The sequence below is a fragment of the Paralichthys olivaceus genome, chromosome 2 (genome assembly GCF_024713975.1).
Source record: "Paralichthys olivaceus isolate ysfri-2021 chromosome 2, ASM2471397v2, whole genome shotgun sequence".
NCBI classification, from domain to species: Eukaryota; Metazoa; Chordata; class Actinopteri; order Pleuronectiformes; family Paralichthyidae; genus Paralichthys; species Paralichthys olivaceus.
This window is the reverse complement of record NC_091094.1, coordinates 6,954,656-6,969,079: the sequence shown is the minus strand read 5'-3', so window position 1 is coordinate 6,969,079 and position 14,424 is coordinate 6,954,656. Positions and strand designations below refer to the sequence as shown.

Sequence of the window (14,424 nt, the reverse complement as noted above, 5' to 3'; positions counted from 1 at the left end):
AAGCGCAGCCAACAGGATGTGAACTGATTCGGTCGTTAGAGGGGTAGATCCCATCCGCCCTGCACCAGGGAGAAAACGTCTTAGGGAAATTGTCAGGAAGATTGTTTCCATTTATCCCGTGTCGTTCAGAGAAGCCACTGAAGATCAAGTTGTGGGTAGTGGTTACGGCTCTCTTACCAAGCAGGTGCAGAGCGGAGCTGACAACCAGACGAGGGAGAAAATGTCCATTTACTTACAGCACTTCTTCTCTCGGATGTCATTCACACACTGGGGCAAATTGGGGGTTCACTATCCTGCCCACGGACACTTCAACGTGTGGACTAGAGGATCAAACCGCAGACCTTCTGGTTAGTGGACAACTCGCTCTACCTCCTGAGCCACAGCCGCCCCAGGATTCATTAATGTATTTAGCATTGAACTAGAATGGCACAAACTGTACTTCCACCTCATGTAAGGCCCTGCGTCACTTTAAATTCAATTCAGGTGCAAGTCAATCAATGGTCTTCCACAGAATAAGTGATTATTAAAAATGAATGTGGCACTAAACTTTGAACAGTCGTCTCTAAAAGATAAATCAAGACAAATCCAGAAATGGGAACAAAAAACAGCTCTTTGATTTATCATAAACGTTACAGACTTTGAATGTGGAGAGTGTGTGAATCCTATGCTCACTACAACTTTAACAAATTCAGCTTTTAAATCTAAGAACAGTTAAAAGCAATAAAATATTGGATTATTTCAAAGAAAATCATTCAACACTTGACAGGATGGTTACTCAGTCAACACATCTTAAATTTCTAAATCAATGCGACAACTTCAACAGTTCCGTTTGTTTTTATGATTCCTTGTAAGACATGTGCCTTAGTGCTGTTGTGAAGATCTTCAAGTGCCTAAAAAATTGTTGGTTATATGAAACAGATTCATGTGAACGATGAATGTTCTTTTTCCTCTCGTGTAGAAATAAAGACCAGACACATGACAACATTAGTCAACGTGGCCCAAATGATCCAAATCCACCAAACTGAACTGAGGAGTTTTTTTTTGTGGGCAAAATCAAGCTGTGCGGCATTAATAACACACTGTGAGACATGATGAGTTATCCCTGGAGATACAGTGACATTTACAAAATGTAATTAACTTTCACTTCAGGTTTTCATCATCATCATTTCTATTAAGTTACAGTAACGTGAAGCGAATATAAAAAACAAAGGACCTGTTATAGCTCATGCAGTTTGTCACCTGTGCACATTATGTCTGAGCCCTCAGGCCATGGAGCGTGTAGGTGTGAGCGCCTTAAAGAAAAGGTCAGATTCACAGCAGCAGACCTTGAACGCTGCACTTGTGCACTGGAATAAAGGAAAACTGCATACAACTGGAAAACAAAGCTGTTTATCACTATAATGATAACTGACGATGAAATCAATTCTACCTTTGTCTGATCATGCATGGAGTGATGCAGTGGAGCATGATGAAGGTAGAAGACCTGAGGGAGGGTTGAACCGGAGCAGCAAATGATGAGGAGTGCTCTGGTAACTTCAGTAGGTGGCGCTGTGGAGACATCACCTGGATCTCCCCACCCTCGTCCCCCAAGAAGAATACTGACATCACTTTACAAATTAAGAGTTTTAATTAGGTGTAATTTGTTGTGCACGCTTAATATCAGGATTACATGCTCTGTGTGGTTTTAGTTAGACTCGCATGCTGCTCTGGTTCACACTTGCAAGAGAAGTTCTGTAAACGTCAGAAAAGCGTGTAAACGTTGGAGTTTTACGCAGGAGCCGAGCTGAGAATATGTCACAGTGAATATCAGGTATATGATTCAGTATGTTTGGATTGTATTTTATTAAGTACCACGGTACACCGGAGGATGGAGCTCGCACGAGGGGCTGAAGGACGCTGTTGCGCCGCTGCTGCCTCTGTGCGTAAAGGGGGCGTTCCGGAGCCTGGAGACTTCTGTGTTGGCGGTACCAGGTGTGTTCAAACCTGTGGCAGCCGGACGGTCGCGGACGTCTCTCCGCTCAGTCATCACCACACCACGGGCTGGATCTCCGCTGCGTGAACCGCCTCCCGGTGAACGCTCGCCGCCGCCCACAGGTATGAAGGGATGTCTCGTTGATGCACCGCAATCCAGCGACGGAGAGCTCTTAGTCTAACGCACACTCTGTTTACATCCCGTTTTTGGCTACTTGGCGTCGGGAGACGGAAGCCAGATGCACGGATATGGTTCCAGCGCACGGAACCTTTGATTGTTGGTCCATTTTCTAAAACCACCGCGGTGTGTTTTACGCACAGGCAGCGCTTGGAATTACTGCAGCCGAGGCAACTGTGTGCGCACCGGAGCACAAGCCCGTGGGATGACAGACCTCGGCGGCGTGTTGACGAGTGAGAAGCAGCCTCATTAACGCCAGGAAGATGAAATCCCCAGCAGGTCGGGAGGGAAACACAGGAGGGTTTATTAGGCCGCGTCACTCCGCGCTCATTTAACCACAGCACACGGAGGCGACTGTTCCCACTAAGATCGTTCGTTGTTGAGCCAAAAGGGAAGGAACCATGTCCAGGACACTGAAGAAGAAGAAACACTGGTCCGGTAAAGTGGTGGAGTGCGCGGTGTCATGGGGGAACCTCGGAGACTTTGGCTCCGTGGTGGAGGTTCTCGGGGGCGCGGAGCTGGGACAGTTCCCGTACCTGGGCCAGATGAAGCTGGACGTGCTGGTGTGCCACGTAGGGAAGCTGCCCTACTACGGGGACGTGTTGCTGGAGGTGAACGGGACACCCGTCAGTGGACTTACAAACCGAGACACCCTGGCTGTCATCCGCCACTTTCGGGAGCCGATTCGCCTGAAGACGGTCAAACCAGGTGCGTCCACCTCCCTCTGCTTCTCTGTTCCCAACGCTACTGTTTCTGTGACACCTGAGCTGTGTTTGTAAGATGAGGGTTTTGATATGTGGCATCCTGGCAACACAGAAACTCTCAGGATTGCACACACACACAGACACACACACACACACTCACACACACACACACACACACACACACACACACACACACACACACACACACACACACACACACACACACACACACACACATTAGTGCAGGTTCCCATCTATGACTCCAAGTCTCTAATCACAAGACAAATTAAGTTAGAAACAGCAGAATTAATCTGCAGAAAATAAAGATGACTTTTAGTAAACATAGATTTTTCATTTCATTTTATAACTTGCATTAGTTGTACTTGTTTCCTGTGAGGTGCATGTTGATTGAATCATTTCAAAAAAAGGGAGTTCAGGTGTCCTGGCACTGTGTTCAATTAGTAAAGGACGCCCAAGTCTTCCACAGCCACGCTCCAACTGTCCCATAACAACTAATCGCCCACCATTTTTTTACATGGAGATCAAATAGTGATAATAGTAATAATGGCTTGTAGCCCAGTCGGAGCCTTCTAGGCTAAGTGCACTTACATGCATAGAAATAAGGCCTAATTACATCCTCCATTATTCAGGCTACTCTTGCTGCCCATTGGCCACAGCCTGCGAGAGTGGTTTCTCTGTGTTGCATCCCCTTGTCCCATCATTCCGCATCCAGCTCTCAAGAGGATGCTGGCTGCAACTTCCAGAAACTGATAATGAGGTCTAATAGCCGTAATGGCTCGGCGAGGCTGCTGCTGCCTGTGCGGCACCGAGGGCTTTAGTGGCACTGGAGTGAAAGTTGTGTGTGTTTATGAGCTTTGGAGATGATTGTACCTTCATGTCTTTGTATGCTGGAGCTGGAATGTCTAAACAACAACTGAGACTGTTCAAAAGGTTACATCAGCAGCAGCAGCTGAGCCCTAGGACTGCAGGCCAGGATCCCTGAAGATCAGCTGTGTTTGTGCACATGCTTACTTATGATTGTGTGTGTGTGTGTGTGTGTGTGTGTGTGTGTGTGGTCATTCCTGCTAGTTTACCTCCATTTCGAATCAATATTTGATAGATTTCTTTTTCTTTCTTTTATTAACAAACAAAAAAAGATTGGCCTTCTGACTCCAGCGCCGATCAGGGTCCAAACACACAAAGGTGTGTGTGTGTGTGTGTGTGTGTGTTTCATGCCTCTATGATCCCCCAGAGCTCCTAACACCACACTCTCTGCCCCACTAACCAAGGATGATTAATAAAGGGCAGGGGGAGGGAGGGAGGGAAGGAGAGAGACAGGGAAACAGAGGGAGAGAGAGAGAGAGAGAGATGCATGCCCTGACTTTGGCTCCAGGCTCGACTCCCACGCGACGCTGTTTTTTTTTTGCTCTTTAAAGCTCACAGGGAGATAATAGGTGGCAAAATTCCTCATCACCCTTTTCTCCGCTGTCACTCAGTCCGGCCCGGATGTCCATGTGCTGCTTCATCAGTCGGATGAAAGGTTGCAACCAGCACGGATCAGCTCTTCAATGTACTGTGTGTGCAGGGAGGCCTTACAAAGCCGCCCTCCCTCTGGCATCAGCACAGATGGGGTTGTTATATTGTATGATTACATATCACACTTGGGCGCACATCTGCGACATGTGTATACATTCCTGTGTGGTTGCCTCATGTTTAATTCACACCTCTTGCATAATTGAGTTAGTGAGTGGATTTTCGCCACTGTGATGGAAGCGGTGGGCCAAGAGGATCAGCTGTTACCAGGAAGCCCAGGACGCTGTGATGACGTGACGGCGGGCGGCAGCAGAGGTGGACTTGGCTCTCTTTCAGTCCTCCAGATGTTCCCTCCCCTGTGCCCCCTCCCAAGATCCTCTCGTGCCCGGCCTGTCTTGCCCTCCAGAGCTGGTGCCACGCTGCTGACGGTTGGGGCGGAGCTTGGAGAAAAGAGATTGCAGAGCGTGCACAGATGCAAAAGGCAGAGATGGGGATATGAGGATGGAGAGGGAGACAGGATGCAAGATGCAAGTCTCTATGGAGACTATTATCTATCCCAGTCATTGATCGAAAATGGAATGTGAGTTGCACACAGAGCTGCACCTGCTTTTTTGTAGTTTCATCATATATTCTCCAGGGGCTGCCTCTCTCACAGGCATACGTACATGCGTGCTCACTGCTTTGAAATGAAGTTCACATTAAGCTCACACCAAGACTTAACAATGTACGGTGAGGTGGATGTGCCCACAGTACCTTTGATTAAGCCTGGAGATGCCTCTATTAAAAGCTCTGTGCTCGGTGCAGGAGTCTATTTTTCGCTGGTATCCCCAAGTAAGGATCAGAAAAGACGTGTGTTGAAAAGCCTCATGAATGGCATCGCAGAATTCTTTCCCCTGCGCAGATGTTTTCTACTGTGCCTCCATTATACACCACAGTCAGCCACAATATTAAAACCAGCTCGATGCATGTTTGCAGCTTCACTCTCGGTGCAATCAAAACACACATACAGCCTGTAGTCTTTTATATGCAGCTGAATGGATAATGACTCAGACATCAAATTAATAACTTCACTGGATCCAGTGTTTATTTTTCTTGACCAATATCAGCGACATTAAATGTGCTACAAAACTGATGCACACAGCTTCCACAGCGATTTGTGTCTTCTACTAATAATTCCAGATCTCTGTCTGCCTGTCAGTATCTCGAGAACCGTTCATCTCATCAGCTTCACACTTTGCATGTGCATCGTTCCAGGTCTAAAGAAGTGCAGTATTCATTCTGGTGCGATTTGGTAATGTAATTCTATATTAATACAAACCAGCGCACTGTGATTGTGGCGGCTATCGATGCAAGTGATGTTGTTGATCACGTTCATGACGACTTCTGCAGTTCTGTGCACTGAGTCGAGCCCGGTGATCTTTGAGTAAACAGGTGAACAGCTCTTTGTGCAGCGGCAGCGTTCTGTGGACTGAGTCCCTGCAGGTCGCTTATCCAGTTTCAGAAATAAAAGCTGCAACAAGCATCAAACAAACAGGTTTAAAAGAACCAATACACTAGTAGTTAGACTTGATGTATAATCACTAACCTGATATATAAAGTCATGAAATCAAACAGTTCTCAGCAGATGCAGGTGTGTTGAGATAAAATTATATTTAACTGTAACACTGAAAATCATTTGGGATTGAAATGTTCCAGTTAATCTTCATTAATCATAATGGTTCTGAATTGTTGCTGTGAAAACACACAATGTGCAGAATGTGTCTTTAAGCTACTGAGTTTCAGAGTTTAATTTAGTTCATGATTACCTTTTGATTTTGGAGGTTAAATAAGTGAGTTTGAGCAGCACTGAATTCTGCCGTCGATAACATTTCGTTGCCTCCTCCAGGTCACATTCAGAGTCCCCTGCTTCCGCTCACACACCCGCACATTTCCATTACCTGCTGATCAGGCCAATACAGAAGAATACAGAGTGACATGAGCCCCTAAGCCCCTGTATCAAACGGCAATAGCGAGTGTGGGTTAATCACATTAATGCACCTCTCATATCAGGAAGTGCCTCTCAATGGAATCATCCACTCGACAGGCGATGCTTTGTCACTGCAGAGAGATTTGCAGTCGGCTACAAAAAAAAAGGGGGATTGAGAGTGGGAATCCAGCAGCCCAGAGAGGCCGGTCAGATAGAGACATCTGTTCCTCTTGCCTCGGAGATGTTACTGACAATCTACTGAGTGAAGGAGAAGAGTCAGGTACGATGCTCCTTTAGCACGGAAATCATAACACCGCAAATTAAAGCTGAATGAGCTCAGTCTTACATCTACTGCACATAAAACTAAAATTAGCAGGTGTACGCAGTTTATAAGTAAAGGTGATTGAGTCTGTTCCCATTGCCTGTATAGGAGCTTGCCTTTCTGTTTTTTGTGTCCCGCCGTGCGTCACAAACCGGCAAACTCTTAAACTCTCTCGTCTTGCCAGCGTTGCATTTTGCAAGACACAAAGAAAAAAACATCTGTTGCACGTTGTTCACAAGATGTTAAAAAACATTAAGTATGCAAATGTTCATGGTTATTTAAGTTCCCACGCCCGAAAGTTTGACGTGTGCCAAAACGTTGCACGGAAAAAATGCAGCGTCAGTGTCAAGGCTGCCAAAATAAAGAGGAAGAAATAAGCGTGTTCACCTTGGTGTCATGTTTACATCACTGCTGATAAAAACCTGGTTCCACTGCAGAGCCACTTTGAGAAAATCCAGATTGTATCAATTCCCATTGCAGACAAAAGCCGGATATAAGTGCAAATAAGTGAGTATTAGTATTTTTTATAATGCAGATTGTCGGTTATGTTTATTGCTTCGGCTTCATCACCAACCTTAATGATCTGCTATCGGATTATGACTGTTTGGTGCTTAGGCAGCTACTTTTCCTCGTCTTTGTGATTTTTAACTGCACTGTTGCTTAGTATGCGTGTTGCTGTTTGTTGCCTACAGCTGTTCTGAAGCTGCTTTCTTGGCGAGTCGTCTCCCGGAAGAATAAAAAGAATCTTTCTGTCACCGATGCCAACTGGCGCAGATTAAAACGGTTACTGTAAAGAAAATCAACTGCAGGTTGTGATGAGCTCTCGTTGGACTCATTAAAACTGTAAAATGCAGATAATGCAGAATGTGAAGCGTAACTCGGTGAACCTCGGTTGCACACTTTTAAGAATTATAAGACCAATATTCCATCGGCTGCTCTTCTGCCGCTGTATTTATTTGAAACTCCACCGGCTCCTATGGAAGAGCTTATAGTTTCATGCACGTCTCAGCCCATTAACTGCAACTATGTACTGTCTGTATGACTGCTGACCATTCCTGAAGCACACTAGTGTTTTAGCCAAATGTGTGTTTTTCCTTTCTCCTACCTTCCAGGGATCCACTGTTCTCAGTTCATTTCACTACAAAATGAAAACCGCTCAGCAGAAACGTTCATTTAGATGATTCGTCAGAGTGGACACCATTTCTGCTTCTGTTATTGAGAAAAGTTATCATCGTGTGGTCATTCTATTTTCCGCTAACAGCTGCACCTCCACACAATGACTTGAATACAACTCTAACAACATGAAAGCAGACACGACCTTGGCGTCTGATTCTCCTTCTGTTCTGGAATGAATGTCCACCTGGAAAACACAAATTCAAGAAATCTAAGAAGATACTGTGGTTAAGTTTATCATTTGCAGAAAGAGAGTGCTTCAAAGCTAAAATGGCCGCACCAAACAACTCACATTGGTCATATTTACCATGCAGTCTTCATTGGTAGATGAGTTTGAGGAGTTGCCATGGAGACGGAGAGAAAGATCAACATCCATTGGGGGGGACATGATTGTCTGCACCAAAAGTTTATGTCCATCCATCCTATGAATGTTCAGATGTTTCCAAGATGTAATCCTCATTGTTGCAGTAGAATCAGCGGATCACCAGTGTTTACACGATTCACCCTAAAAAACAACGAATGTCTGTAGGGACCTTTTGTGACAGTTCATCACGCACGTTGATTGAGATATTTCAGTGGTGACAGTTATTTCCACCCAGAGAGCCATGCACTAAAATATTGTAAGTGCTTTTTCCCTTTTTATATTTAATAGCTTTAGATAACATCCATCTTCTGAGGGTCACTGGTGGCCTTGAGGCACTCCATGCTGACATTGAGCAAGAGGCTGGACAGGTTGTCTTCATATCACAGGGCCGACAGGTTAAATAACATCCAGAAGAGGCGCTTGAACTTATCTTAGAGTGCCTTGTTTTTTAATATATATATTTTTTCAGCAGGAAACGACAACAGAGCATTGAAAACCCATCGCCAGCATTTGGCCTGACTGTTAAAAACGGTTTTACAGCTGGTTTCCCATCGTCCCCCAGTGAGGACAAGAGTGATTAAAACCATGTACAGTTTCATTTCAGTCACTGCAGCACGTGCAAACTAAATCACGATAGAGAATAAAAATAGAAACAGTCAAATGCGAGTGCGGTTGACCCAGTGATGCGTTGTGGTTGTGGAGAGATTCCAAACACAACACGATTCGCGAATATGAAGGACAGGTCACCATCGCAGGGCCGCTACTCAAAGACTTCAATAATATCCAGTTGAAAATCCATTATAAGAACATGACAGGTCTTAAAGAAGAAGCACTAAAAGCATATAGGACACCACAGGTTGGAACAGCTGCTTTAAAGTTTAATTCTAGCAGTTGAGGATTCGAGTCCTGACACTTAACCCTCACCGGTGTTTTAAGATGCGTTTGTGCATCACCACCTCGCTCTGTTCACGCTTCACGTGGGAAGACTGTCAAACTCTAAATGCACGACAGCACTGGAGTATGACAATTAGCAGGAGTGTTGTTCCATCAGTGAATATTCTCAACCTTCTAACCTCACCTCATTAACGTCTTACTGACTTTCATCGCTGTCTCCTTCCCCCGCTCTGTCTTTGGGGACGACAGAGCTCTGCCAATAATGTTTATTAGAGCGGGTTTGATCTTCTGTTAAAAATGCAATCTTTATAATGGCTGTTGTGATTTGAAAACATAAAGGATTCATTATACAGCCTTATGAATGAATTTTAATGTGCCATGAGAAATGGGTGCAGTGTTGAGTATGATTATTTACATTTGAAAGTCATTTTCACATCTAAAAGTTGTTCACATTTGATCCGGGTAGTTTTGGTGTCACATTGTAATTTAAAAACCGCAGTAAAGACCCTTGTATGACACATGTATGTGATTATCACCTATGTGGACTGCGTCTTCCTGTTCTGGACAATGTGTCTGACGTCGGCGTGTTACCAATTTCGACTGTCTCCTCATTATTGGCCTTGAGATGCCCTCAAACCTCAAACCTGCACCTGAGGTCTGAAGTCTTCAGTTTATCCGAAGTCGACTCAAATTAGTGGAAACAAGTCTGTTGTCTTCTTTTTATTTTGGTCTTTTACATCCACTCAACACTTTTTGTATGCGTTTGGCTCTTTTTTCATATCACTCTACAAAGCGTTTTGCTGATGTACAGCTTGTTTGTCCTCTGTGACTCTCATCAAGCATCTCCCATATGTGCCGGAGGCAGCTGTCAGGCTCCCAGGGAAGTGCTGCTGTCTTACCTCACACACACAAACACACACACACATGCACACACACACACACACACATTTTCACTTAATTTGAAATCCTGACCCAGAATCATATTTTCTTTTTCTTTCTAAAGACCTGCCTGACGGCTGAATATCTAAAAATAAAAATTACATAAATCCCCAGGAAATTTGGGGTTCAGATAGAGGGAGGACATTGATTAATTTCTGGTGGCTCAGGGATTTCCGTCTTAACACAATTAACCAATGTGGATAAATCAATTTAAATTTAAGGGAACTGTACAGTGATATTGGAAGTTTCACTAACTAGATTTTAATTTCCCATGCAGTTTTAGTTGTTTTTATATTGACAGTAAGGTAAAACAAATACATTCAGTCAATTGATGCTTGAGATAATTCTTTCAACCCATGTTTTTTGATTTTCTGCCCTTTATAATAGAAATTATAAAAAATACGTATATTAAACCACTTATGGGAAATTAATGGCAATAAAGAGGAAGCAACAATTACAATAAAATGGTAATGAAAAGAAAAAGAAAATAAGTAGACACAAAAAAACTAAACAAAAAGCTGGTTGGCTACAGAGGCCAAAGAAAACCGAAGTAACTTTTACTTTACGTCTGTTTTGGACACGTTTCAACCACAATACAGACCCATCACACACCATTCACCAAACCCCAAGCACAAAATAAAAATGTATTCAGAGTCTTCCTCATGAAGCAGCAAGTCACACATGTCACTCTTCTGAAAAACATCTGAAGAAAGTTCTCCAGACCAAGCTGATCTTCATCCCCAGTTTTCTCGCTGTGCAACACTGCACCAGCTCCTCTGTGATGCTGCTGCAGAGCCGAGCTGCCACATCAAACAGCGTTCTAATTGAGACCCCGCTCTTCTCCCTCTGCCTCGCAGTGTGTTAGTGAGGGTGGAGGAGGAGGAGATGATGGGGGTAAGGTGGGTGGAGGCGTAATGCAACTACTAAAAAAAATTAGCGTATAGTTGCTCCCAACCCAGGTCCTCAATAATTCATGTATACGAGAGGCGAATACTCTGCACCGTGTGTGTGTGTGTGTGTGTGTGTGAGTGTGTGTGTGTGTGTGTAAATGCTGCTGTTTGAGTGAAGCGTTAGGCTATCGTCAAAAAAAAAGCACTACTCCCATTCTCTGGCTCTGCATCATTATTCCCACTTAAATCAAATTGGTGCAGCTCTTGTCGGGCACTCCAGCAGCACCTACTCTGATCACAATGTAAACAGCAACGCTTGACAAGATGCTTTAGAGTTGGAGCCGAACATTTTGCCACTGATGATGAAAGTGTTTGATAATAGCCTGTGTGTTAGATGTGAAATGTATGGAAGGCTTAAATTCAGCGATGCGTAGAACATCTGCCAACTAGAACTTATTTCTAATTCCAGCATTTACAAAAACAACCACTGGAAGAAGTGATGAATAGATTTTCTTTTTTCAGTCAAGCCTTATGTGATATTGATATCACCTTAAGATACTCTATAATAATGTCAGTTTGAAAAACGTGGGATTTTATCCACTTCTTCTTCTGAAGGAAATCCTTCATGTCGTTGGTTTTATGTGAATACAAATGAACAGAGAGATTTTAGTTTGTATCACAGAGCGAGGAAAAAGTGGAAGTAGAAGTTTAAACCTTTTTGGCTCTGCAACAAAACTGTGAGGTGTCCAGGCACGACGATTCTGGGAATGTTACACCGATCAAGTCTGACAGTGGTGGTCACAGGTCATAGTGTGTGTGTGTGTGTGTGTGTGTGTGTGTGTGTGTGTGTGTGTGTGTGTGTGTGTGTGTGTGTGTGTGTGTGTATGTATGTGTGTGTGTGTGTGTGCTCGCTCGCTCGCTCGCTCGCTCACACCAGTACGAGTAAACAACTTAAGATTATCTTCCCTCCATCAAAGCCCATAATGGGAAGCTGCATCTTCAACAGAAATATCTCTAATTGTATTTTGTATAATAGTATAGTCATAAAACTGTAAAGAAAACAATAGCATGTGGGTATTTACAGCAAGTACAATTTCCCCTGTGGTCTATGTATTTTTATTTTTTACTCTTGAGGAAAATGTATGATTATATGAATAAAACGTGACGTGACTTTATAATTGGACAGGTCTGACTCATGGATTTCATTGCGCTCAACCTAATGACTGATTCTAATCCCGACCCTGTAAATATGTATTAATTATTATTTTCTTTTTACGTGTACACTACAGCAATGGAGGCTAATTTGAAATAGGTGGCAGGTTTTGCTTCCGACTGAACAGATGAGCAGGATAATGGTTGTGGAAAGGGGTTATTTTTGCTTTGACCTGCGTCCTATTTCCCCTCATTACCCAGTGTTCCATGTGCCTGCTGTGTGGAGAATTCAGATTTGCTCTGCTCCTACCTGCTCATCACCATATCTAGACAAGGTCCGATAGGATTTTTCCCTTCCTGATACCGATTACGACACCTGGACTTTGGGTATTGGCTGATACCGAGTTCAGATCGGATACCAGTGCATTTATAAAAATAAACTCATTTTTATTAAACAGCTGTTTGCAACTAACCCTGTGTGGAAGTGATGTTTGCTATCATTGTTGTATCGACTGGCTGAGAATTAATGCCATAAAATGTCTTTTATCATCTAGTTTGACCGTCATGAATGAAAAAGAACAGAAATAAATAAATAGGAATAATAACAACGACTTCCTGTAAATATCTGTTGAAGTGCAGCCACAGTTTAAATGAGTAAAAGATCTTTTAGGTGGTGCCACCCCTAGAAGCTGAAGTTTTGCATACGATGCAGGTTGTTGTTTTAGTTGTGGGACTTTCCAGAATGAGTATTGCCAAAATGAGTTTCCTTCGTCAGGTGGCTGGGTGAATCACAGTTAGGGTGCGGTGTTCAGACAACTGGGGAGGGCTCAGAGTTGAACTGCTGCTCCTTCTTTTCAAAAGGGACAGTTGAGGCGGTTTGGGCCTCTAGTCACGATGTCGCCTCGCATATCCGACCTGGGAACATTGCAGGATCGATCAGGAAGAGCTGCAAAGTGTGGACAGGGGGAGGGACTTCTGGGACACAGTCACAGAGCCTAGATAAGCTGAAGGCAATGGACTGATGGGTGGCTACACATCACTACCTTCTTCATCACCACCCTAAAGAAAACAATACTTGCCAGTGGCCAAAGGCTACAGCACAACTACGACAAAGAAGAAAATGCAGACATCTTTACACATATCTGCCGTATTCAGATCCATTATTCATCACAATATAGTAAATGCAGTTGTTGTGCAGCCCCTGTACCTGGTAGAACCATAAAAACAGAGTTAGTCAAATCCATTTTTATCCTTTGGAACACCCACAAGCTCCGAATAACTTCAGAACAGAACAGGAGCTCAGAAATCCTCCAAAGTTGATGGATATGTGAGAAAGGTAGGATACTTATCCCTGTAGAGTGATTCCCTCTTTCTTTGTTCAGTTACATCCTATACATGTAAAACTGGACTGGGGGAAAAAGCCATGACGGCCTGGGCCCTCTTTTGGTTGAGCTACGTCAGTGTCTGCGAGCAGATTGGAGGGGACGGCTGGTGAGGTTGGAGAGCCTTGTTTATTTTACCAGAGGCACAGTGGCCATACGGTGGCTGCCTGACCTAGCGCTGTCATGAAGGACGTTATCTTTATGCAACAGTGATTGTAACACGCCACCGTCCCTCCGCCCCCCCCCCCCCAGCTGTGTTGGCAATTGCACATTTGTTGTGCGTGTCACATCCCGCTTTCCTATTATCCAGATGTGCATTATCCGCCAACTGGTGTTTATCACTGCAAGATAGGGGCTCAGGTCACCTCTAGACAGCTCACAGGTAATGGGCCTTGACATCTGAATTAGTCTGCTTTTTCAAAGGGTGATTAGCAAAGCAGCTTAGGATTCTGGCGGGATGTTGATAGGCAGACATAAACGGGCAGGGGCAATGGGCCGGTGGGACGCTCTCTCTCTGTGGTTCACGATGGGAGGCTCGCCAGTAATATGGCTCATCTAGTGGCGGTGGGGTTTGCAGACGACGCAGGGTGGGATGGAGCGAGTGACGAGGGGCCAGTGCGATTATGTGTGTGCACAAGTGATTTAGCCACTTGAAGTTCATCATTTTCATTAGCTGGTAGCGTGAACGGCTAACCAAGCTGCTGCCCCCATAAACTTTACGAGGAGCAGAGGTTTATAATTTTACACCAAATTTCTTCGCGTCTCAGCGTCTTGGCCGTGCGACTGGCCTGCACAGCTGTCATACGCTCATACCCTCCACAGCTCTTTTATTATTCCTCGGCTGTGTGATTCGCTGTGTGCTTGTGGCGGCGGGGGAACGGCTGGCTTTGTAGAATCTTAATAGTGGTGAGCCGCTGCCAAGCTCTCCACTCGCCGCTTGCTGCAGGCGTGTGACT

The 14,424-nt window shown here is 44.4% G+C and overlaps 1 protein-coding gene across 2 annotated transcripts in view; it reads left to right on the top strand.

The window, feature by feature from the left end:
* Positions 1-1,665: 1,665 nt before the first annotated feature.
* The window catches only part of LOC109635510 (membrane-associated guanylate kinase, WW and PDZ domain-containing protein 3), a 130,826-nt gene continuing 118,067 nt past the window's right edge, over positions 1,666-14,424 (top strand). The window contains exon 1 of one of the 2 annotated variants that reach the window (XM_069533617.1): positions 1,666-2,857. In XM_069533617.1, coding sequence (XP_069389718.1) covers positions 2,551-2,857 — 307 coding nt within the window. In that variant the 5' untranslated portion in view covers positions 1,666-2,550. The remainder of the gene's footprint in view (positions 2,858-14,424) is intronic. The other variant, XM_020096720.2, reaches the window with a different exon arrangement.